Genomic DNA, 26,536 nt, shown 5'->3' with positions numbered 1-26,536 from the left:
CTCCAGCATTTTGTGAATTAATATATGATTTTAGATAAACTTATCTTTAGACTTTAGAGATTCAGCACGGAAACAGGCCCTTCGGCCCACCGAGTCAGCGTTGACCAATGATCACTTGTACACGAGTTCTATCCTACACACTAAGGACAATTTACAGAAGCCAATTACCCTACAAACCTGTACGTCTTTGGAAAGCGGGGGTGGGGGGGGAACCAGAGCACCCGGAGAATAGCCACATGGTCACAGGGAGAAAGTACAAACTTCATACGGACAGCACCTGTGGTCAGGGTCAAATCCAGAGCTCTGGCATTGTAAAAGTTCAAGGGAGTTTTGTCAACATACCAAATCTCCTCATTCTTCACGGGAAGTAGAGGCATTGATGAGCTGTTTTTTCTGATTGAATCAATGTGCTGGGTCCAGGACAGATCTTCAAAGATATGCGCGCCCAGACACTTGAAGTTGTAGACTCTCTCCAGCACTGACCTGTTGATGTTTCAAGCTGGAAAGGGTGCAGAGTTGAGTTTAGGACTTGGTATTACAATCCCTACTGTAATCGGCACCTTCTTAATCTCTTGAGTGGGGGTAGGGGTAAAGACTTCATTGGGGTCATCAGGTGGGCACCCTCCTTCCTTGGTGTTTCGTTGATAGGCCCAAGACACCTCCAGAGGGCTCAACAGCGATACCTGGCGTAGAAGATTTACGAGGATGTTCCTTAGACTCGAGGGCCTGAGCTACTGGAACAGCTTAAGCAGGCTCGGACTCCTTGGAGCGCAGCTGGATGAAGGGTGATCTTAGTGGTGTAGAAAATCATGAGAGGATTAGATCGGGTAGACGCACAGAGCCTCTTGCCCAGAGTAGGGAGAGTCAAGAACCAGAGGACATTTGTTTATGGTGAGTGGAGAAAGATTTAATAGGAACCTAAGAGGTCACTTTTTCACACAGAGGGTGGTGGGTGTATGTAACGAGCTGCCAGAGGAGGTAGTTGAGGCAGGTAGTATCGCAATGTTTAAGAAACATTTGGACAGGTACATGGTTTAGAAAGATGTGGGCTCAATGCTGGCAGCTGGAAAATGTGTAGATGGGACATGTTGGTTGGTGTGGGCAAGTTGGGCAGAATGGCCCGTTTCTATGCTCCATGAAAGGTTTGCTGGCTTTCCTCTTTGGTTCGTCATCTGTCTCAACACTATTTTCCTGCCCAGTTTCTTAATATTTTTTGATGCGAACTGGTGCAGATTTGGAAAAATGTTTTCCTTGAATGAAACTTCAGATAACCGTTTACCAAGTTAGGAGGGAGGGTTGTGAGACAACAATTTGCAGTAGTCTAGATGTAGATTGTGTGAAGTTAGGATAGCAGACTGTCGACTGATATTGTGTATTGTGGTTCTGGTAATACATGCAACAGGAAGGGTGCCTCGTGAATATTCACTGAAGCTTTTGGAAAGACCAAATAGATATTTCTGTGTAGGAAGGAACTGCAGATGCTGGTTTAAATCGAAGGTCGACACAAAATGCTGGAGTAACTCAGCGGGACAGGCAGTATCTCTGGAGAGAAGGAATGTTTGTGTCTGTTTTCAAATAGATATTTCTGTTCTCCAGTAGATGCTCTTTATAATTTACAATGGATAAGAAATAGAGACTCCCCCCCCACCCCACCCCCTCAGGGAGTTGCATGACAATCTAAATATAGCTTTGTGTACCATTGGTTTCATTCTAGGAAGCTGCAGGGAGAGTTGTAAAAAGATAACCTTTTCAAATGTGAAGAGCTGGAAAATGCAATGTTTTCCATAACAATGACAGAGTATCCAAGTAGTTAGCTAGTGACATTTATCATGCAGTTCATTCCATTCACTCTAAGTTACAATAGACCACTAGGGCGCTGATGACATCCGAATTCTTTCCACAAAAGCCATGCATAATTTGCTTGCCTGAGAATAATTGCTTTCACAAGCTCTTGTGTGGTTTGGAAAATATAAACTGGAAAGCCAGTCTCTATGGAGGGCAAATCATTAGAATATTCTTCAGCATGATATATTGAAGGTTAAAAAAGTCCTTACCCATGCTTTAAAAATGTATCCATTGCGCTACCTCTCCCACTATTCCCCATCTTGCATCCAACTCTCACTGGGACCTTTCACCAGCTTCAGAATCTTGCAAAATGTCTGCCTTCCTCTCCGTTTATTTCACATCATCAATTTTTATAGTTTAGTTTATAGTTTATTGTCATGTGTGCTGAGGTACAGTGAAAAGCTTTTGTTGCTAACCAGTCAGCGGAAAGACTACATGATTACAATCAAGTCATCCACAGTGTACAGATACAGGATAAAGGGAATAACGTTTAGTGCAAATTAAAGTCCAGTAAAGTCAGATTAAAGATAGTCTGAGGGTCTTCAGTAAGATAGATATTAGCTCAGGACCTCTCTCGAGTTGTTGATAGAGTGGTTCAGTTCCCAAGGACAGCTGGGAAGAAACTGTCCCTGAATCTGGAGGTATGCAATTTTACATTTCTGCACCTCTTGCCTGACGGGAGTGGGGAGAAGAGGGAGGACATTTGTACGCTTTCCCTGTGACCGTGTGGGTTTTCTCCAGGTGCTCTGGTTTCCTCCCATACTCCAAAGATATACAGGTTTGTAGGTTAATTGGCTTCTGTAAATTGTCCCTGGTGTGTAGGGTAGTGCTAGTGTACGGGGTGATCGCTGGTCGGCGCAGACTCAATGGGCCTGTTTCCACGCTGTATCTCTAAAGTCTAAAGTCAAAAGTCTGCGAGACGACTTTTGAGATAGTTGACCTTTTAGGTGGAAAACTTTCTTCAGAAATGTCATCTATCCATGCCCTCCAGAGATGCGGCCTGACCCGCTGACTTACTCCAGCACTGTGTATCTTTTTTGTAAACAAGCATCTGCAGTTCCTTGTGTTTCGATCACAAAGCAGACAGGTTCTGTGTGCTGTGTTCATGTGTGTTCGTGTGGTCGGACAAAATGGGTCAACCTGACCAGGTTCAACATGACTGGAAGATTATGGAGAGCAGGATGTTTACGCCTAACAGTGCCAATGGTGGCACAAAGCCCAGGAACTGGTTATTCTGCTTGAAGCAGAAGTGTTTTCAGTGGTAAATAAGACAGTTTAGATTTCATGTGAAGGAAGGAACTACAGATGCTGTTTTACACTGAAGATAGACACAAAATGCTGGCGTAACTCAGCGGGACAGGCAGCATCTCCGAAGAGAAGGAATGGGTGACGTGTCGGGTTTAGATTTTAGATGGTTTTATTTCTAAAATAATATGCCAGCTCAAAAAGCGTATTAGACAGACATTTGTATTTTGACTTCTCCTGCGTTATCTAAGACACGCAATGGTTATGTGTGCATTTTATCCTGGTGCTGCTGGCAGCAGGCTCTGAAGGTATGCTGAAGGATTCCATTCTATCCGGGAACTAGGGAAATTAAATCTTGATGAACATTCAGAGGAAAGGTCAACCGATTGTGATTAATGTGTCATTATAATGTCAGATGGAATTTGCAGTATTCTGTCTTTGAATCCACTAAAACCAACCGATGCTTTAAAAATTGATCCTTACGGGTAGAGTCTACATACACATGAGCAACAACAATGCTTTGTACCCTGCCTTTGGACTTTAGAGATACAGTGCGGAAACAGGCCCTTCGGCCCACCAAGTCAGTGCCATCCAGCGATCGCCCCCCGTACACTAGCACTATCCTGCACACCAGGGACAATTTACAATTTTACCAAAACCAATTACCCTACAAACCTGTCGGTCTTTGGAGTGTGGGAGGAAACCCACACGGTCACAGTAAAAATGTACTAACTCTGTACAGACAACACCCGTAGTCCAGATGGAACCTGGGTCTCTGGCGCTGTAAGGCAGCAACTCTGCTGTGCCACTGCCGAAATGCACTTCAGCAAACCTTCATGGGACTGAGTGTAGCAAGCATTCCCACTAACGCATGGTGTGTAAACCTAACCAGGAATTAACTTCCAGGCAAAAGTGGAAGTGTTATCTTGGTACCTCATTTGTTTATATTGTTATTCAAAAAGATGACGTGGAGAAAGCATTGTCTTCGAAATATACAGTGAACCAACAGAGACAATAGTGAATCTGAGCAAGCTAATTCATAACATCATTTTGCATAGTTTAAACAATGAAGGGGGTGTGTCGTTAGTCAAAAAAGTAAAGGGAGAGTCAAGTGTGTTTAAGTGTCATGTGACGACAACAGAACAATGAGATTCTTGCTTAACAAGCAGCAGCTTAACGCACGTACACACATGGATAAATAAAATAATGCACTTACACACATGGATAAATAAAATAACTAAAATCTCTTTAATTAATAACCATATTAAAGTGGGATAACATAGAACGTGTGTAAACGTGCAGTCGTTGGTTGACATGGACTCAATGGGTCAAGGGGGAACGGGGTATTGATTTGAGATCAGCCATGATCATATTGAATGGCGGTGCTGGCTCGAAGGGCCGAATGGCCTACTGCACCTATTTTCTATGTTTCTATGTTTCTATGAATGTCCAGGTCAACGTGAAAGTACACATTGTATATATCATATATATCGTACAGCATTATTATAAATCTTACAAAAATAAATAAATGCAATGCAATAAACTAAGATTACACATGCAATAGCAGAACAGGCCTTAACTTGAAGTGTTGACCAAGTACAGAGGGAGACTTATTTATCATGGTGAATTTGCTTCATGTGTCCATAATTTTTTTATGAGAAAAGCAGACTGGTTATCGTGACTTTAATAAATAAAACTTCAGTTGGAAGCATAATGCCAATGCAATGCTTGTCGGTGAAGTTTAGGCAGTGTTACATGAGTGGATCTTCACAACATATTCATCTAGTTTGTTTCTGACCTATCTTTCTATGATGTTTATAATGTTTATTTCTATGCCTTATGTCAAGGATTAATGATTCTTCTTGTCTGTATGGAACTAATTAATCCACCCTCTCAATTATCCTTTTCATAAGGGAATGTCTATCTGGCGTAGATGCGTGCATGCCTTGCACTTTGTCACCATGATCACAGTGTTCCTCCATTTCACAACTCAGGCTCTGGGGATCCCACTACTTAATTGTTTTATTATGTTTGGTTATTTGGGTTTCCTGCCATTTGTCTGTGGCTCTTGAAGTTGACAAGGATGTGTCCACAGAGTGTCAAGAGGCACATGTGATAAGATTTTGTGGGAAGGAACTGCAGATGCTGGTTTAAACCAAAGATAGACACAAAAAAAACTGGAGTAACTCAGCAGGTGAAAGGAAGAGGTGACGTTTCGGGTCGAGAACCGTGGTCTGAAGAAGGGTTATGACCCGAAACGTCACTTATTCCTTTTCTCCAGAGATGCTATCTGACCCGCTGAGTTACTCCAGCGTTTTGTGTCTATCTTATGTGATAAGATTAGTTACGTCAGCCCTTAGTCTTGCCTTGGTCTTGTGTGCATTCAGTAATTGTCTTTGTTTCGTAATGAAACCTTTAGAAAAGCACAAAGTGTTGGAGGAACTCAGTTGGTCCGGCAGCATCTGTGGAGGGAATGGACAGGTGATGTTTTGGGGCGAGACCCTTCTTCAGACTGAGTTCATATCATCATATCATATATATACAGCCGGAAACAGGCCTTTTCGGCCCTCCAAGTCCGTGCCGCCCAGCGATCCCCGCACATTAACACTATCCTACACCCACTAGGGACAATTTTTACATTTACCCAGCCAATTAACCTACATACCTGTACGTCTTTGGAGTGTGGGAGGAAACCGAAGATCTCGGAGAAAACCCACGCAGGTCACGGGGAGAACGTACAAACTCCTTACAGTGCAGCACCCGTAGTCAGGATCGAACCTGAGTCTCCGGCGCTGCATTCGCTGTAAAGCAGCAACTCTACCGCTGCGCTACCGTTGCTCCGGCACTTTGTGTTTTGCTCAAGGTTCCAGCATCTGCAGTTTCTTGTGTCTCCAAATGACATGTAAACCGTTACCTCGGTACACTTGTTTAGTTTCAGTATTCTGAAACTGGAGGAATAAGGAATCAGGAGTGTGGATGTAATCTGGTCACATTTTCGATATAATTTGCTTGCTACTTAAACAGTGGAATTATGTGAGATCACAGTTCATAGTAATCCATCTGCCGCAATTTAAAGTTGGGAATTCCATCAAGCTTTATCTATGCCGGTAAGGCAAAGATCAATATCAAATCATCATTGAGTACTTAAATCCTTGAATAATCTGGAAGTATTATTTTTGTTTAACACTTATTTTTATCTTTTTGTTGCAGTCTCCCACTGATGAAAATTCTACAGGAGGCTCCCAACTGCCTGGAATTCAGAGCTTTGTTCAAGAACTTTTCCAAGCACAGTACAGGTAACTTAATTAATCTTCTGCCTCAGAAAAAAGGATTTAAAAGAGAGTAGAGTGCAGGATTTTATTTCTGCATCCCTGAAACACAATGGATGGCTTATCAGCAGGGATTTCAAGATAACCCCATGCTACTCCAGCTCTCCATTGAAGTCCGGGATACAGGATCCCTGTCTTGGAGTCTGAAAGGTTTGCAATAAATTAAGTTTCACAGTAAATAAATGCTTCGGTTTTAGATGTGCCTGAAATTCATTGTGGACCATGGCAACACTTGGAGAGTGGGGTTGCTCTGGGCTGGAAATGATTTATAAATTACTTAAGAGTTTTATATCTCAGGAACGAAGGGCGACTCAGTGGTAGAGTTGCTGCCTCACAGCATCAGAGACCCGGGTTTGATCCTGACTACTGTCTGAATAGAGTTAGTACGCTCTCCTGTGACTATGGGTTTTCTAGCGAGTGCTCCGGTTTCCTCCCACACTCCAAATACGTACAAGTTTATAGATTAATTTGGCTTCTGTCATTGTAAATTATGTACAGGGTGATCGCTGGTCGGTGCGGACTCAGTGGGCTGGAGGGCCTGTTTCCACGCTGTATCTCCAAAGCCTTAAGACTAAAGTCAGGATGCAGGGTAAATAACGTCTCAGTTTTAGTTTTAAGTCATGGCACTTGTTTCTCGTGGAGTTACAATTTTCGTTCACCATGTTACTAGTGTGGCTAATTAGCGATTTTTCCAGACATCCAGTGTGTGTAGGAAGGAACTTCAGATGCTGGTTAACACTGAAGATAGATACAAAATGCCACAGTAACTCAGTGGAACAGGCAGCATCTCTGGAGAGAAGGAAGAGTTTCGGGTCGAGACCTTTCTTCATACATGTGTAAGGATGTGTATCTGATTTTACTCAATAGAAAGGAGATCGCACTTTGAACATTCCTTTTTTTAATCAGCGCTTCAAATTGCCTAACACCTGCTGAGAAGCAAAACTTAATCAGATTGGTTTTCTTCTGTTTAAAGGAAACATACCAGAAAAACTGAGATTGACTTAGTTGTGTTTAATTACATATTAACTTACTTATCAATGCACATAGAAAAAAATCTCAATTTAGTAAAACAAAGTTAATAAAATTGTTTAGGAAAAAAACTGCAGATGCTGAAGGTAGATACAAAAAGCTGGAGAAACCCAGCGGGTCAGGCAGCATCTCTGGAGAGAAGGAATGGGTGACGTTTCGGGTCGAGACCCTTCTTCAACCCTCAACCCTTCAGTCAGAAGAAGGGTTTCATCCTGAAACGTCACCTGTTCCTTACCTCCAGAGATGCTGCCTGGCCCACTGAGTTACTCCAGCACTTTGTGTCTACTTGCAGTTCCCACTGTCTACGAGAAGATTTCCTTTGTAGTTTCTAGCAATCTAAAACACACAGCTTGGGCTGTTCCATCAACCTCACCCCTGCATGCCACAGTTTGCTGTTGACAGTATTCATAGTGCGTTGCTGTAGAAGTTCAAGATATATTTGGAAATTTGCCTCAATGATTTATGAGCTCTGATGTTGTTTGGGCATAAAATAACTGGCCTGCGGTTATTTCAGTTAATCTTGTAGTCAGGACAGAGATACAAGAGACTGCTGATGCTGGAATCTTGAGTGAAAGTGCTGGAAGAACTCAATGAGTCAGGCAGCATCTGCGGAGGAATAGACAGACACGTTTTGGGTTGGGACCCTTCAGACTCCAGAAAGACACATGGCTATAGTAATTTGGGGTGGCGCAGTGACAGAGTCGCTTCCTTGCAGCGCCAGAGACCAGGTTCGATCCTGACTACAGGTGCAGTCTGTACGGAGTTTGTACCTTCTCCCTGTGACCACGTGGGTTTCCTCCGGGTGCTCTGGTTTTCTCCCGCATTCCAAAGACGTACAGGTTTGTAGGTTTATAGGCTTCGGTAAAATTGTAAATTGGCCCAGGTGTGTAGGATAGTATTACTGTGTGGGGATCGCTGGTCGGCACAGTTATTGGGCTGAAGGACCATTTCTGTGCTGTATCTCTAAAATGAGCCTAGGTCAGAACGTGGTCAGACAGCAGGAGAGCAGCAGGAGTCACGGAGGGGCTGCAGTAACAGAGGGTCTCAAGGAACTCTCATCAGAGAGAGGAGAAGAACGTCTTCACCATTGGCCTACTCTGAGAAGAACTCGCAGTGGAGCAGTAAAATGGAAACGTGGAACTGCAGATCCTGGAATCTTGAGCAAAAGACAAACTACTGGAGGAACTCGGCTGGTCAGGCAGCATCTGTGGAAGGACTGGACAGGCGGTGTTTTTGATCTGGACCCTACCTCAAACTGATGGAGTTAGTGGGGAGAACGAGAGATTCAGAGAAGGGTCAGAGGTCTTGTAGTCTTGTCATGGACAAACATGGAAACTTGAAAATTGTCATTCTTCTAAAATTAGCCTTTGTGGAAGAAGAGGCAGGAATGTGGTAATAGGTTTGAGATGTGCTGGAATTGTTTTCATTGCGCTGATACACTTCACAGACATCTCATTTGTAAAAGCTTTGATGATTACATTTGCAGTTTGCAATAAGAGGAGAGAGTGCATTTGCTTTGTAGAAAACCTTTAATCCAGCTTGATATTAAACTACCTCTACTATATTGATGGTAAATTTGATGTTTTTCAAGCTGGAAAGGGTGCTTAGAAGATTTACGTCGATGTTGCCAGGACTCAAGGCATAAGCTAGAAGGAGAGGTTGAGCAGGTTAGGACTATTCCTTGGAGCGCAGGAGGGTAAGGGGTGATCTTATAGAGGTGTACAAAATCATGAGAGGAATAGATAGGGCAAACATACGTCTCTTGCCCAGAGTAGGGGAACCGAGAACCAGAGGGCATAGGTTTAAGGAGGGGGGTGGGAAGATTTAATAGGAACCTGAGGGGTAACTTTATTCCACAAAGGGTGGTTGGTGGGTGTATGGAATGAGCTGCTGGAGGAGGTAGTTGAGGCAGGTACTATTGCAATGTTGAAGAAACATTTAGACAGGTACAGGGATAGGAAAGGTTTAGAGAGATATGGGCCAAAAGCAGGCAGGTGGGACTAGTGTAGATGGGGCATATTGGTTGGGCAAGTTGGGAAGAACGGCCTGTTTCCATGCCGTATGATTCCATGACTGTAGGTAAATAACTATTAAAATGTGAACTGCTTCATATCGTGCAGTGTGTGTAGATACTCTACTGTAACTTGCCTTGAAGAGTTCTGTGTCAGACGGATGAAAGTTGTGCTGTGGAATCCTGCGCAATTTATCCATTGAATAAATTTGCTGTCAGCTCTTTTCGGAAGGCCTTTCCACAAAGTATTTTGCTTGTCCTCCTTTATCTCTTGTTGTGCCCCGCCGAGTTACTCCAGCACTTTGTGTCTGTCTTCGGAAAATACCAGCATCTGCGGTTCCTTTCTGCACACCTGTCCGTTAATCAAACTGGGAAAGGATAAACTTTAAGGCCATCGAATAATTTCCTCTGCAAATGCTGCTTGTGTTACAACGCAAATACAGAACCACGAGCAGTGATTCACGTCGAACGCAATCAGTGACAGTTCTTGCAATATTCGGTTCAATGAGAAGTGATAGAGGGAGACTATGTGATAGTCTCAATGGTTGGGGTTATTGTATTATTTGAGTGCAGAAAATTTGTTTCATTTAAATCAATTTTTTCATAAAATCATCTGAAATCTGTATTTTTATATGCTCCTCCCATGACTTTTAAAAACAGCATTCAGATCACAAAGCATCAAAATAGAGTTGTAATGTTAGTTTATTGTATTGCATTATGATACAATATTGTACAATATTATTGCTGTTATTGTGACATTCATTGGTGGTGCAGAGGCCAGAATTAAGAGAATGCAGATAACTGAGAAGTTTGGACCAAGAAGAGATCACAGATATGAGCAGGGGTAGAAATATGAAGAGTAAAATGAGAATTTTACTAGAGTCAAGAGTGTTTAAATGCACATATACCAGCAACAGAACATTGAAATTCTTGAGAGACTTAAAAAGCTGGAGTAACACAGCAGGACAGGCAGAATCTCTGGAGAAAAGGAATGGGTGACGTTTCGGATCGGGACCCTTCTTCGGACAAGAGTCAGGGGAAAGGGAAACGAGAGATATAGATGGGGATGTAGAGAGATATAGAACTAATGAATGAAAGATATACAAAAATGTGACGATGATAAAGGATACAGGCCATTGTAAGCTGTTTGCTAGGTGAGAACGAGAAGCTGGTGTGCCTTGGGTGGGGGAGGGATGGAGAGAGTGAGAATCTAGGGGTTACCTGAAGTTAGAGAAATCAATATTCACACATTTAGTTGTAAGCTGCTCAAACAGCATATGAGATGCTGTTCCTCCGATTTGCATCTAGGCCTTACTCCGAAAAAGGAGGAGGCTCAGGACAGAAAGGTCAGTGTGGGAATGGGAAGGGGAATTTGGCAACTGCGAGATCAGTTCGCTTCTTGGTTTTAGCAGCATAACAGGCTGAAATGAAGTCATTGGTTAACTGGATATCACTGTGGGACAGGAAGCAGAGGGGTTAAAGGTAAAACCGTGTTTGTTGTGAGTTAGGACACAGTGGCAGAGTTTTACTTGACCAAGTTTAATGAACAAGGAAGGCTGACAAAGGAACATTGGAGTGATTAAATTTGGACATAGAGCTCCTCTTGTACTGCACAATGGTTGCACGCCACTTGGGAAACGGATAACAAAATGAAGGTATCACAAAATGCTGGAGTAACTCAGCGGGTCAGGCAGCATCTCCGGAGAGCAGGAACGGGTGACGTTTTGGGTCCGAAGAAGGGTCTCGACCCGAAACGTCACCCATTCCTTCTCTCCTGAGATGCTGCCTGACCCGCTGAGTTACTCCAGCATTTTTTGATCCCTTCGATTTGAACCAGCATCTGCAGATATTTTCCTACATAACGAAACAAAGTGTATTAGATTGTAGATGGAGGTTTCAGTTGCATGAAGTTAATTTCTCAGAGTATGCAGTGATCTGGTGACGATCAAAATGTGTTGGGTTCTTGGAGAAATGGTGCAAGCTTTTATTCAAACCAGTCAAAGCACCTAATCATTGTTTGACCCAAGAAAGGGGTACTCTCAAATCGGTGCTTAAATTTACCTTGCCTGCTACAGCACTGTCCTTGCATTGAGCTGCATAATTGCTGTAAATAAAGCCCTGGTAATGATTTCATTTGTAAATATTGTCCTCTCAATATCCGCCAGTATAATGTATAAACCAAACAGAATAAATATATCTCAAGTTCCTTTGAGCTAATGCTGCCTTGGAAAGGGATAAGGTGTCATGATAACAGCACTTACGCAAATTTGTTCAGCACAATTAATCACTAAACAACAAATGTATCTTTTTGTGGAGTGTTGATGACTGCCAAATCTCCAATTGCTTTGCACCCAATCATTTATTTTGAAGTATCATTCACAGTTGTACTTTAAGGAAATGGGGACTTTCCAACAGCAAGATCCCATAAACAGTGGGATCGGCAAATCTTCTGTTTCTATGGAAACACAGGGAACTGCAGATGCTATAAACTTGAGCAAAACACAAAGTGCTGGAGTAACTCAGTGGGTCATGCAGCATCTCTGGAGTTAAAGGGATAGGTGACGTTTTGGGTTGGGACTCTTCAGACTGAAGACTGAATCTGAAGAAGAGTCCCAACCCAAAACAGCGACTACCTTTTTTCTCCAGAGATGCTGCCTGACCCATTGAGTTACTCCATCACTTTGTGCCTGTCTTTGGTATAAACCAGCATCTGTAGTTCCTTGTTTCTACATTTATTAGGGCCACCAGTCTGTCAACTCTCTCTCTGGTGTTACATTTCCATTCTCCTCTCCTTGTCTGATACCTGACTGTTTCCTTTACCACTTACTCCACAAGTCTGCTAAATTCCAGCTTTCTCCCCCCTACTACAGTCAGTCCGTGGAAGGATCTTGATCCAAAACGTCACCTGCCCTTTCCCTCTACAGATGTTGTCCGAGTTCCTCCGGCTGTCTGTGTTTCGCTCTGTTTCTATGGAGTTGACCAAGAGCTGTGTTTTGCCCGTGTGACCAGGAGAAGTTATCTGGAGAGGAAAATTAGATTGTAAATTTTTTTATATTAAGGTCTCATCCAGATTTTAACTTTAGAGTTGAGGTCTCCTCCAATAGGGCATCACGGCGGTGCAGCGATAGAGCTGCTGTTTTACAGCGCCAGAGACTGGGGTTTGATCCTGACTGCGGGTCTGTCTGTACAGAGCTTGTACATTCTCCCTGTGACTGTGTGGGTTTTCACCAGGTTGTCACCCACACGCCAAACACGTACAGGTTTGTAGGTTAATTGGTTTCTGTAAATATTCCCTGGTGTGTAAGATAGTATTAGTGATCGCTGGTCGGCGCGGGCCTGGTAGGCCGAAGGGCCTATTTCCACGCTGTATCTCTAAAGCTTAAAAGTATAAATACTGTGCCAATAACAGGCTAAAGCCACTGGAGTGCCTTCAATCCACACCATGAGATAGTCAAGGAAAAGTGCAAACACTGAGGGAAAGTTTCATCAAGATATGATCATAAGTGATTCGGTCCATCAAGTCTACTCCGCCATTCAATCATGGCTTGATCGAGCTATCCCTCCTAATCCAATTCTCCTGCCTTCTCTCCATTACCTTGGACACCTGTACTAATGAACACCTTGTGTGCAAGGGACAAAATGCAATGAAAAGTGACATGTCCTTCACTTTCCATTTTGCACACCTACTGACTGGTTTGAGTAAAATTAATTAACAATGCATCTGTCTTTCCAAGTAAATTGTTAATGGATGCTTAAATGCAGAATTTCATGAAGGGAAAGATGAGGTATATTGGAAATCTCGTGTCTCAGGTGGGAGGTAATTTGAAGGAAACTTGCAGATGAGGGAACAAAGACTATTGTGTCGAGATTCAAGAGTGTTTTACTGTCATATGTCCCGAAATGGAACAATTAAATTGTTCGCAAAGCAGCACAACACATATGTAAATGTATAATCAATAAATAAACAAACAATAATATACAAAGACAAAGACATTGCCCCCTAATTTATGTAGTTCGGAGCTTATTTGGAGGTTGTAGTGTTTAATAGCCTAATGGCTACCGGGAAGAAACTACTCCTGAACCTGGACGTTAATAGGTTGTAGTGTTAATAGGTTAATAGGTTGTAGTGTTAATAGGTTGCAGTGTTTAATAGCCTAATGGCTGCAGGGAAGAAACTACTCCTGAACCTGGACGTTCCAGTTTTCAGGATCCCATACTTTCTTCCCGATGGCAGGAGTGAAATGCGAGTGTGTCCAGGGTCTCTGATGATGCTGACTGCCTTTTTTGGACATCCACTCTTGTAGATCCCTTCGATGGTGGGGAGGTCTGCACCTTTGAAGGACTGGGCAGTGTTTACCACTTTTTGTAACCTTCTTCATTCCTGGGCTGAACCGGGCGCCGTGATGCAACCAGTCACTATGCTATACGCTGTCGAGGTTCGAGAGAATATTTGTTGACATACCGAATCTCCTTGATCTTGTAAGGAAGTAGAGTTGTTGATGGTTTTTTTTTATGATTGCATCAGTGTGCTGGGTCCAGGCCAGACCTTCAGAGAAAAAACACACCCAGGAATTTGACGTCTCTCCACCTCTGTCCAGTCGATGAAGCCAGGTTTGTGGATGCTTGACCTGACATAGTCTGATAGTTACCATGTGTTGCCTGTAAGTTTAGTTTCGTTTATTGTCACATGTACCGAATTACAATGAAAAGCTTTTGTTGCTTTTAACGCTAGTCCTCCAACAGTGTCAATCCACTTTAAGAACTTGCCCTCCTACTTCTTTATCACCATTCCATTGAGGGACCTAAGAATTTTTGTGGAAAGCTCTACATCCATAAGAAATAAGATGCTGCAGAACACAATGTGCTGGAGGGACTCAATGGGTCAGGCAGCGTCTGTGGAGGGGATGGACAGGCGACGTTTTGTGTTGGGACCCTTCTTTAGACCCGAAACGTCGCCTGTCCATTCCCTCCACAGATGGTGAAGGTAGACACAAAATGCTGGAATAACACAGCATTTGGTTCAGGCAGCATCTCTGGAGAAAAGGAATAGGTGACGTTTCGGGTCGGAACCCTTCTTCAGACCGCAAGATAGAGAAGGCCAGAACAAAACGGTGGCGCAGCGGTAGAGTTGCTGCCTTACAGCGCTTGCAGTGCCAGAGACCCGGGTTTGATCCCGACCAAGGGTGCTGCCTGTACGGAGTTTGTTCGTTCTCCCCGTGACTGCGTGGATTTTCTCCGAGATCTACGGTTTCCTCCCACACTCCAGGTTTGTAGGTTAATTGGTTTGGTGTATGTGTAAATTGTCCCCGGTGTGTGTAGGACAGTGTTAATGTGCAGGGATCGCTGGTCGGCGCGGACTTGGTGGGCCGAAGGACCTGTTTCCGGTCTGTATCTCTAAACTAAACTAAAACAGGGCCGGCAACAGATGACCTCATGAAGGGTGGAGTCCATAATGCCTCATTGTTGGCTGGGGAAGATGTGGTAATGACAGGGATCCAAGGATGTGAACAGTGGAACTAGTCGGACGACTCAGGTGGAGGTGGGGTGGGGGAGGAATGCAGGAGTGGCATGAAATCTTGTATCCGTGTGGAGGAATGATGACGTGCAATGGCACCGTGTCAAATGGCAAATGCAGGGCAATTCTGCAGATCTAATTATCTGCCATCAGATCCACAATAGGGGCAAAGGGCTGCTCGTTCCAGCAGAGAGAATGAGTCTCTAGCGCACAAATCCCCGTGCTGTGTGACATCGAAAGGCTCCCACTGTGTTAACCCAGTATTTTTATATGACAAATAACCGCAAAAGCCAAAGTAAATTCACCGTGGCTGAGCTGAGAGGCAGTTCAGCGGAGTAGTAGCATCGCAACACCAATGCTGGCCAGCCGGCTCGCCTCTGTCCTTTCAGCCACACTGCACTCGCATTAGCATGTCTGAATCTATAAAGGAAGACATTTGCAATCTGGAGTCAGCATCTCTTGTATAGCCTTCCTCATGCTTTCTTTCCCTCCTTCCCCTTCCCTCTCTTTCCCTCCTTCCATCCATTCCTACCCTCTCCCTCTCCCTCTCCCTCTCCCTCTCCCTCTCCCTCTCCCTCTCCCTCTCCCTCTCCCTCTCCCTCTCCCTCTCCCTCTCCCTCTCCCTCTCCCTCTCCCTCTCCCTCTCCCTCTCCCTCTCCCTCTCCCTCTCCCTCTCCCTCTCCCTCTCCCTCTCTCCCCCTGCCCCTGCCCCTCCCTCTCCCCCTACCCCACCCCTTCTCCCTTACCCCCTCCCCCATCCAGGAATGGGTGACGTTCCGGGTCAAGACCCTACACACAGCATCTGCGGAGGGAATAGATATCAAGTAACCCTTGCATTCCCTCTCTTTCCATCCCTCCCCCACTTTAGTCATCCTGCTAGCTTCATTGTTCGTATCCTTTCATTATCCCCTCCATGCCAACAATGGACCATTTCATATCACTGGTTTCCCCCTCCCCTAACTCTCAGACTGAAGAAGGGTCTCAACCCGTAATGTCACCTAATCCTTTTCGCCAGAGACGCTGCCTGACCCGCTGAGGTACTCTGGCATTTTCTGTCTCTCTATGAATGGATTTTGAGTCGGGAATCTTCCTTCCGACGCCAATCAATCAGGTTCCAAATCAAAACATCGCCAAATAATTACTTCAGAGAAGAAACCCGACCCGAAACTTTGCCTGGCCGTTCCTTCAAAAGATTCTGCCTAACCTGCCGTGTTCCTCCAGCACTTGGTGTTATGCTCTAGATTCCAGCACCTGCAGTTCCTTTTGCCCACATTTTGTTGTTGCCAAAGAAAGAAAGGGCCCGAACCAAACCGTCACCTGTCCATATTCTCCAGACATACTGCATGACCCACTGAGTTACTCCAGCACATTGTGTCTTTCTTTGGTATAAAGCAGCATCCACAGTTCCTTGTGTCTGCAATTTGCTGCCGCCACTTTGACTCCACGAGCCAAATGGACAATAAGAAGGAATTGTTTTCAGCGATTGAGAGGAATTGCTTATTGCTCTCCAGGGATCAACTGCAACTTTTTACTGCCCTGTGAGTGCAGAGCCAAGGGTAATTGTGCAAAGCAGGCTCACAAGTGGTGGGAAAAACCTTCATAACAAGCAATAAATCACCAAGCAGAGACTAAGTAACACTGTGCACGGCTTTTAATCTATTACTGGTTGTGACCCCTGCTACTCCAACCCAGTGCCGCTAGGACAATGGGCCTTTATGGCCAAGTTCTACCTCTACCATTTGAACTTGAATGTTACAAGATGGTGCCAGAAATGCGGTCTCTCGCGTGCACTGCCTCAGTGTAATGTAAGAAAATAACTGCAGATGCTGGTACAAATCGAAGGTATTTATTCACAAAATGCTGGAGTAACTCAGCAGGCCAGGCAGCATCTCAGGAGAGAAGGAATGGGTGACGTTTCGGGTCGAGACCCTTCTTCACTGAAGAAGACTGAAGAAGGGTCTCGACCCGAAACGTCACCCATTCCTTCTCTCCTGAGATGCGGCCTGACCTGCTGAGTTACTGCCACAGTGTAATCTACTTTACTCACACACTTGTGCTTAAGTATGAATGGTTCAATGGTTCTTTATTGCATGTACCAAGGTACAGTGGAATTCTATTTTTTTGCATGTAAATTATCGCCACAATCCCAGATTTAGCACACGATGCATCGAAACAGCCCACTGAGTGCGTATGCCAGAGTCACCAAGTTTTGGTGCCGTTTTCAAAGCCCTAGTTGAAGCGGGCCATAAAGGCCTGTTGCAGCCGCCGCCTCCGCCTGGATCGTCCCGTGAACCGTCATCCCGCTGCTCGCCCGGCCACCTTCAGCCGTGGTGCTCCTGCAGCCGACCCTCAGGGCGCGGAAGGTAAGGCTCACCCCCGGTTCTTCTCACCCCGGCCCTTTGTTCTAGTGTATGTCACCGTCGCTGACTCCATCCTCACCGGTTCTCCGGCTCTCCGGGTGGAGCAGGGGCCAGCTTTCCTCTCCGCTGCTGGTTCCTGGTTCCGCGGTGGGCGGGTCGGCCAAGCCTGCTGCCGGGTGTGGCCGTGGCTCGGCGGGACCTCGTGTCTGTAGATGGTAAGAGTCACGTCTGAAGAAGGATCTCGACCTATGTCACCTATGTCACCAAGGTCACAAATGTCACCTGTCCATGTTCTCCAGAGATGTTGCCTGACCCAATGAGTTACTTCAGCACTTTGTGTCTTTTTTTTTTGTAAACCGACCTCTGCAGTTCCTTGCTTCCACTCAAGGTTTTTACTGAACTGGATGCAGGAAAGGAATTTCAATGTGCCTCGGTACCTGGGACAATAATGTAGCATTGAACCATTGGGAATTACCATTTAACCATGTATTGTCAGGCGAAGGGCTTTAAAGGTACCGTTTATGGGTTTGCCAGGCTCATCTAATCCCTGACAATCCACTGGCAGTGAAGGTACTGGGCCTGCACTCGCTGGAGTTTAGAAGGATGAAGAGGGGGCTTCATTGAAACTTACCGAATAGTGAAAGGCCTGGATAGAGTGGATGTGGAGAGGATGTTTCCACTAGTGGGAGAGTCTAGGACCAGAGGGCACATCCTCAGAACGCACCTTTTAGAAAGGAGATGAGGAGGAATTTCTTTAGTAAGAGGGTGGTGAATCTGGGGAATTCATCTGCGGAGCTCAAGCCAGCATTTTTAAAGCAGAGATTGAAAGATTCGTGATTAGTACGGGTGTCGGGGGTTATGGGGAGAAGGCAGGAGAATGGGGATGAGAGGGAAAGATAGATCAGGCGTGATTGAATGGTGTCGACATGATGGGCTGAATGGCCTCATTCTGCTCGTAGAACTTATGCATGATCAGACCAATGCTTCAATGTTTTCTTTGGACCTCCAAATGGCTGTCAGCAAACAATGTTTGCAAGACATCCCGCAGTGGGTAGGTTTAAAGAAAGATGATTGATTTTGGCGTTGTAACGACAGCAGGGCCCATCAGTGTTTGCAGCCATTCCATCACGAAATGGGTGGCAGCGGATGGAGATTGGACGTGGAGTTAAGTGCACAAATTCCAAAGAAGCTGTCGGTGACGTCCTGCTGTGAAACTCTGCCTCTCAACAGAGAGCAGGGTTTCTCAGCTCTCTTGGAGCACGTGCAAGGGAAAGAGGTAATCTGTCAAAGCTTGAGGACTGTGCAAGATATTCATCCTGGCAACTTACACGGAAAGTATCGTGCTTTGTTGCATCGGCAAGCTGTAGGTTATGTTTTATGAAGCCCCTGTCTCTTGCTCGAGAAAATCGCTGGTCCTGAAATGTTAAACATTCATGTCGATTGTAATCTGTTCAGATATTTAAAAATGAATGATTATCTCCTGATCTTATGTTTTTTATTGTGCGCGTTTGTTTGATTGTATGTGCCTGTGTTGTGGCTGCAAGCAGCATTATTCATTGTACCCATGCCTCACCATACTTGTGCTTACAACATAGGGCGGCACAGTGGTGCAGCGGTAGAGTTACGGCCTTGCACCGCCAGGGACCCCGGTTCGATCCTGACCACGGGCACTGTCTGTACAGAGTTTGTGACCACGTTAGTTTTCTCCAGGTGCTCCAGTTTCCTCCCACATTCCAAAGACGCACAGGTTTCTAGGTTAATTGGTTTCTGAAAATTGTAAATGTGTGTAGGATAGTGTTGGTGTACGGGTTGATCGCTGGTCAGCACTGACCTGGTGGGCCAAAGGCTGTATCCCTGAAGTCTGAGGTGTGAAGTAAATTTGTTGGCGTTCTCATCCTTGTTCTCTGTAAAATGATGAAGTCGTAGGGTGAAGGTTGGGCTTTTTGCTGCTGATACATTGCCCTCGGCAACAGTGTGATGGGCTGTGATTGGATAACATCACAGCCGTAGGGCGCCACGTATCCTCTTGAATTTATGCCAGAGGTCATCTTGCATGAGCAAAGGGGATATGGCAGGACTTGTGGAGTCATACAGCAAGGAAACAGGCTCTTCAGGCCAACCCTTCCATGCCAACCAACATGGCCCATCTAAGCTAGTTCCATTTGCCCACGTTTGGCCCATATCCCTCGAAACCTTTCTTCATCATGCACCTTTCCAAGTGTCTTTTAAATGTTGTCACAGTACCTGCCTCAACTACATCATCTGGCAGCTCGTTCCATAAACCCAACATCTGCTGAATGGCAAAGTTGTTTGACAGGAGCCCTCAGGTTCCTATTAAATCTTGCCCCCGCACCTTACACCTAATGCACTCTGGTTTATGATTTCCCTGTCTGTAGGCTTGTTTTGTTGAGCCTGACAGATAACAACACTGTCATCGCTAACTGCAGGATCACAGACTCCATTTACTGTTGTTATAATTTCAATGACTCAATTTTTTTTTGTCGCAAGTACCTAAATGCAGTGAAATGCTTTGCTTTGCATACAACCTGGTAAAAGCATACAGCTGACCACACCTTGGCAGTACAATAAACGTTGCCACGTTCTGGCACCGCCAAAGTTACAAAACTTCACCGAACAGTCCTATTTACTGTCGACCTCCGCACATGACAGCAGTCATCCCCCCCCATTACTGGGTTCCCCCTTCTTTCCCAGCACCTCCCCCCCCACATTACTGGGTTCCACCTTCTTTCCCAGCACACCCTTCCCCCACCGCGTTGCTCTCCGATAGCCCCCTCTGTTTGAAATAAGAATTGATTTGTCATGATATTTCACAATAAATGTGCCAGAACTGGGGATATTACTGCTACAACAATTTTTTAAAGATATTTGGACTGGAACATGGATAGGAAAGATTTAGAGTGATATGGGCCAAACGCAGGCCGGTGGGACGAGTGTAGATGGGGCATCTTGGTGGGTAAGTGCAAGTTGGGCTGAAGGGCCTGTTTCCCTGCTGTATGACTCTGTGACTCTGTATTTGCCAGAGCAGACCAACAAAGTGAATAATGCAAGAGGATCTAAACTAGTGAGGAAATGGGGATCAACATTAACACCCATCCTGAAATTTTGGGTTGTGTAAAATGAATGAAAAGGGTGAATTAAATGTCAATGCGTAATTTAAGTTTGCAAGATTGAAGAGTCTGCTTTAATAGAATTTCATTAATTGCATTGGAGATCTGAACGAATGGTAGATTGAGATGAAGAGTCAAAAGAGTGCTTAACTGTCATATGTACTTCGGGGTGCCAACTATCTCACTCCCGAATACTGGACAAGTTGATATCACTGCCCGAGCCCTACGTGACCTCACCCAGCCAGCGGCCACGTGCTCTCGCTCCACCAATGGCGGCCGCCCGGGCCGGCGCCCGGACCTCCGGACCTAGCCTGTCCGGAGCTAAAATGTCGGAAAAACCTACAGTGTCGGGACCTATACTGTCGGGAGCTATACTGTCGGGAGCTATACTGTTGGGAGCTATACTGTCGGGACCTAAACTGTCGGGATCTAAACTGTCGGGGCTACAGCGTCCGGGCCTACAGCGTCCGGGCCTACAGCGTCCCCCAGGCCTAATACGGGACAAGGGCGGTCCAATACGGAACAAACCAATTTAGCCCAAAATACGGGATGTCCTGGCTAATATGGGACAGTTGGCAATCCTATATGTACTGACAAAGATACAATGACATTTTTAATTGTAGCAGCATAACAGGTCTTCTCCTGAGATGCTGCCTGACCTGCTGAGTTACTCCAGCACTTTGTGAATAAATAGGTCTGTAAACACAGTACACATAGATAATATATAAGCAACCATTCAATCAATGAATAACCACAATATTAGTGCAATAAAAAAAATAAAGGTAGTGTTACTGGTTGTAGGTTAGTCGAGTTCAGTAAAAATGTTTGTGATTTTCTGGGATTCAAAATGGCTTCCCTCTGCTTCAAGGGAGTCATCAAAATGCCGTAATAGTGGGGGAATTGTACAAAGCTTACAATGAACAGTGACTTCTTGGGAAATGGCTGCACAAAAGGAGATTACTGCTGCTGTTTCATCCATTCAGAAAATAAGTTTTATTGCAGCTTGATGAAGAATGAATTATTTGATGTTTCAAATCAGAAAGTTAGGAATGTTCCAGCTAAGTAGTTTTTTTGTGTTGAACTTTTTAATTTTAACTGGAAAATGAAGGGATTGGGAAATAATCAGTCGGCATTCAACTGTTGAGCAAAATGTTGTTCATTTCAGATTTTGTTTGTTCATTTAGCGAGGACAGCCAGAATTTTATCTTTATAATGCACTCCATTCATTTGAGAATGAGATTTAACGAGGCTATTTGGTTTAACTCTTTTTGAAAAACTGAATATTTTGTTCTGTTCACAATCCTTGGGATTTTATATTTCATATTGAAATAGGAATTTGAAAAGTGATTTATCTGTGGAGTGAAAATAATTTAACTTCTAATTCTCAAGTGTATGTCAGGCACACTCTGGTAAAAAGCAAGGTGTTTAAACAGGAATCAACATGAGGCAGAAGCTATTGGTTGCTGCCAGCAGAGGATTTCAAAACTTGGGTAGAGTTGTATATATTTTATTACTATCTCTCTCTCTTTCTCTCTCTCTCTCTCTCTCTGTCTAACTCAGAGTCTGCCTCTCTCCCTCTGCCTCTCTCCCTCTGCGTCTCTCCCTCCCTCTGCCTCTCCCTCCCTGTCCTTCCCTCTGTCTGTCCCTCCCTTTGTCTGTCCCTCCCTCTGTCTGTCCCTCCCTCTGTCTGTCCCTCCCTCTGTCTGTCCCTCCCTCTGTCTGTCCCTCCCTCTGTCTGTCCCTCCCTCTGTCTGTCCCTCCCTCTGTCTGTCCCTCCCTCTCGCTGCCTCTCTCTCTCTCTCTCTCTCTCTCTCTCTCTCTCTCTCTCTCTCTCTCTCTCTCTCTCTCTCTCTCTCTCTCTCTCTCTCTCTCTCTCTCTCTCTCTCTCTCTCTCTCTCTCTCTCTCTCTCTCTCTCTCTCTCTCTGTGCTTCTCTCTCTGTGCCTCTCTCACTGTACCTCTCCCCCACTCTGCCTCCCCCCTCTGCCTCCCCCCTCTGCCTCCCCCCCTTCTGCCACCCCCCCCCTGCCCCCCCCCCCCCCCCCGGGACAAATTGGGGGACAAGATTGGGACAAATGCACAGAGTCTTTTAGACAGTCATCCCCAGAGTAGGGAAATCAAGAACCAGAGGGAATAGGTTTAGGGTGAGATGGGGAAAGATTTAATAAAAACCTGAGGGGCAACTTTTTCACACGGAGTGAGGTGCATAGTTAGAACGAGCTGCCAGAAGAGTTAGTTGGGGCAGATACTATAAAGCAGCATTTAAAAGATATTTGGACAGGTCAGTGGATAGGAAAGGTTCAGAAGGATGTGGGCCCAATGTGGGTAAGTCGGAACAAGGAACGGCAGATGCTTGCTAATAAACAAAAGGGCACAAATTACGGAGTAACTTGGAATGGAATTGAATATGGAATGGAATACTTTATTGTCACATGTGACAAGGCACAGTGAAATTCTTTGCTTGCATACCCAAGGTATGTAAATAGTCATCATATGTGGCATTGATGAAGTTACAAAGTACCCCCGCCGGCTCCTCCTTTATTCTTCCTCCCCCACCCCCCCTTCCCGGTGGTTCCTTCACATGCTGTGTCCTCCATTGTTCATTGTTCTTCCCCCTCCCTCACGACAGTCCCCTGATTAGCAAGTCACCTGCAGGATCTGTTGAGTTACTCCAGCACTTTGTGTCTTTTTGTGGGTAAGAAGGACTCGCTAGTTGGCTTGTTCGCGTTGGGTTGAAGGGCCAGTTTCTGCGCTGTATGGCTCTTGACTCTATATTCTTCATAGTCGATTTCAAAGCCAACAGTTTATTCTTCAGACATGAGAACAATCTTTGTCTTGCACGGAGTTTAGTGCCACTGCTGCTGCTGCTGCTGCTGCCTTCATGACTTCCGCAGTTTCACCACTCCCAGCTCATGCTACTTTATGAATACTGCATCATATTGCACACTCCAATGAGCCGGGGAACAGTGAGGCATTCAGAGCATCTCCAGCCAGCAACTTAGCAGCAGAGGTTCACCAAAGGGCAACCTGTAAATCAGTTTGAGTGCACATTTCATGAAGAATAGTGGCATGTGTGAATTGTCCAGAGATCTTTCGAGGAATAAAATGAGAGCAGGATTGACATTCTCATCCCCCTGGGCAAGGATCACATTTCCATTTGCACGGCCACACTGCGTGAGTGTACACACCATCTACCTGACCCACGCTGGCCGTTTATTACGCTCACTGGGCCGGCACGGTGGCGCAGTGGTAGAGTTGCTGCCTTACAGCGCCAGAGACCCAGGTTCGATCCGGACTACGGGTGCTGTCTGTACGGAGTTTGCATGTTCTCCCCGTGACCGCATGGGTTTTCTCCGGGTGCTCTGGTTTCCTCCCACATTTCAAAGACGAGTAGGTTTATAGGTTAATTGTCTTCTGCAAAACAAATTGTCCCTAATGTGAGGATAGTGCTTGTGTATGGATGATCGCTGGTAGTTGCAGACTCAATGGGCCGATGGGCATTATGCTGTATCTCTCAACTAAACTAAACTAAGCAACAACAAAAAAATCATTTTTAGGCTTTAGAGATACAGCATGGAAACAGGTCCTTCGGCCCATCGATTCCACACCCTCCATCGATCGCCTGAAAACTATTTCTAGCGTACACACGAGGGACAATTAATAGAAGCCAGTTAACCTGCATATCTTTGGAATGTGCTGGAAACCGGAGCACCCGGAGGAAACCCAAACTCCGTACAGACGGCACCTGTAGTCAGGATGGAACCCGGGCCTCTGGCGCTGCAAGGCAGCAACTCTACCGCTGCGCCACCGTTCCGATCTGCGGGATATTGGTTTCAGTTGAGCATCATTGAAATGGGAATTGCATGATGTGAAATTCTACTTGTATAGGGACATCCTCTCACTGCCACCCCTCCCACCCTCAACCCCCAAACATCCCATGGATCCCAACTCTGTCAGCGACTTTGCCCCTTCCCAAAGTCTCATTCACAGGACCTGTCGCCACTTAGAATGTAGGGAGGTTCAAGGCTTGCGGCGGTGCTGGAGAAACTCAGCTGGTCAGGCAGCATCCGTGGAGGGAATTGGACACGCAACATTTCGAGTGGGGACCGTTCTTCAGACATTGCAATGGGTGGGGGTGTGGGGAGAAAGCTGGGAAAGGGTGGTAGGGGCAGCTCGATGCCTGGAGCATGATTGGTGGATGTCTCCTGTCCTTATCTGACACCCTTTTGTCCCCTTTTCACCTCGAGCTTTTGTCACCTTCTCCACCAATCTGCCAATCACCCCCCCCTCAGCTGTATCCACCTATCACTTCCCAGCTTTGCTTCTTCCTCCCCCCCCCCACACACCCCCCCTACACACACACACACACACACACACACACACACACACACACACACACACACACACACACACACACACACACACACACACACACACACACACACACACACTTTTCCAGCCTTTCCACCTTTTACAATCAATGTAAAGAAGGGCCCGACCCGAAATGTTGTCCCTCCATTCCCTCTACAGATGCTACCTGACCTGCTGAGTTACTCCAGCGCCTTGTGTTTCGCTCAAGCAAGTCATATGTTAGTGTCAGATAGCTATAATTTCTGTGTAACAATCGGGAAAGAACCCCAATTTTTTGTTGCCGTTGAATTAATGGTAGAATTAATTAACAACGCGACGATGGGGCCTCGGCAGCAGCGATGCCTCGCGGGTTGACCCGTGGTCAACGGTCGATGACAGCGTGGGGGGACCGTTGTGAGGGGGGGGGGAGGGGAAGAACAATGGGCAATTGGGGAGGGTGGGTGAACAAAGGACAATGGGGACCCTGTGTGGGGCGGGAGGGGAGAAATAAAGGAGGAGCCGCCGTGCTTTGTAACTTTGACAGCGCCGTAGGTGGCCGCTATTTGTATACATTGGGTGTGCAAGCAAAGAATTTCACTGTGCCCAGTCACATGTGACAATAACGTATTCCATTCCATTCCATTCCAATTTGTAATATGCCGACAATTTTCATTATAGCAAGTTCATATCAAACCCTCCTTAGATTAGTTTGGCACTTGTACCGAATTACAGTGCAAAGCTTTTTGTTGCTTGCTAACCAGTCAGCGGAAAGACTAGTCAAGTCAAGTCAAGTCAATTTATTTGCATAGCACATTTAAAAACAACCCACGTTGACCAAAGTGCTGCACATCTGACTAGGAAAAAAAAAGAAACATACAGTGGCAGGCAGCCAAACACAACGGCGCGGCCATCTTGAACAAAATGTTAATTCAATCACCCACAGTCCAACAACAAAAGCATTAAATAAGCATCAAAATTACACCCCCAAAAAACCCCCAAAAACACAGTCCAACAATAAAACAGGCACCCAAATTACCCAACCCCAAAAACCCCCAATATGTGATTACAATTGAACCGTCCACAGTGTACAGATACTTGATATAAAGGGAATAATGTTCAGTGCAAGATAAGTTTCGAAGTTGGGAGGTCATGTTGCAGTTATATAAGATCTCGGTGAGGCCGCATTTAGAGTATTGTGTTCATTTCCGGGCACCATGTTTCAGGAAAGATATTGTCAAGTTGGAAAAGGTACAGAGATGATTTATGAGGATGTTGCCAGGTCTTGATGGTCTGAGCTATAGGGAGAGGTTTAGCAGGCTGGGACTCTATTCCTTGGAGCGCAGTAGGATGAGGGATGATCTTATAGAGGAGTATAAAATAATGAGGGGAATAGATCAGGTAGAGGCACAGAGTCTCTTGCCCAGGGTAGGGGAATTGAGAATCAGAGTACACAGGGTTAGGGTGAAGGGGGATAGATTTAATAGGAATCTGAGGGGTAACTTTTTCACACAAAGGGTGCAGGAAGTATGGAACAACTTTGCCAGAGTAGCTAGTTGAGGCATGGACCAGAACAACATTTAAGAAACAATTAGATAAGTACATGGATAGGACAGGTTTAGAGGGATATGGGCCAAATGGAGGCAGGTGGGATTAGTGTCGATGGGACATGTTAATGGGTGTGGGCAAGTTGGGCCACAGGGCCTGTTTCCATGCTGTATGACTCTG

General features: G+C 45.4%; 1 protein-coding gene across 1 annotated transcript in view; it reads left to right on the top strand.

The window, feature by feature from the left end:
- LOC144594474 (ubiquitin carboxyl-terminal hydrolase 43-like) overlaps positions 1–26,536 on the top strand; it is a 391,904-nt gene that overhangs the window by 92,432 nt on the left and 272,936 nt on the right. The window contains exon 3 of the mRNA XM_078400997.1: positions 6,301–6,386. Within this exon, the coding sequence (XP_078257123.1) occupies positions 6,301–6,386 (86 nt within the window). The remainder of the gene's footprint in view (positions 1–6,300; positions 6,387–26,536) is intronic.

This window comes from Rhinoraja longicauda, chromosome 6, assembly GCF_053455715.1.
Source record: "Rhinoraja longicauda isolate Sanriku21f chromosome 6, sRhiLon1.1, whole genome shotgun sequence".
NCBI lineage: Eukaryota > Metazoa > Chordata > Chondrichthyes > Rajiformes > Arhynchobatidae > Rhinoraja > Rhinoraja longicauda.
The sequence above is the reverse complement of the archived record's forward strand: the minus strand, read 5'-3'. Positions and strand labels throughout refer to the sequence as shown.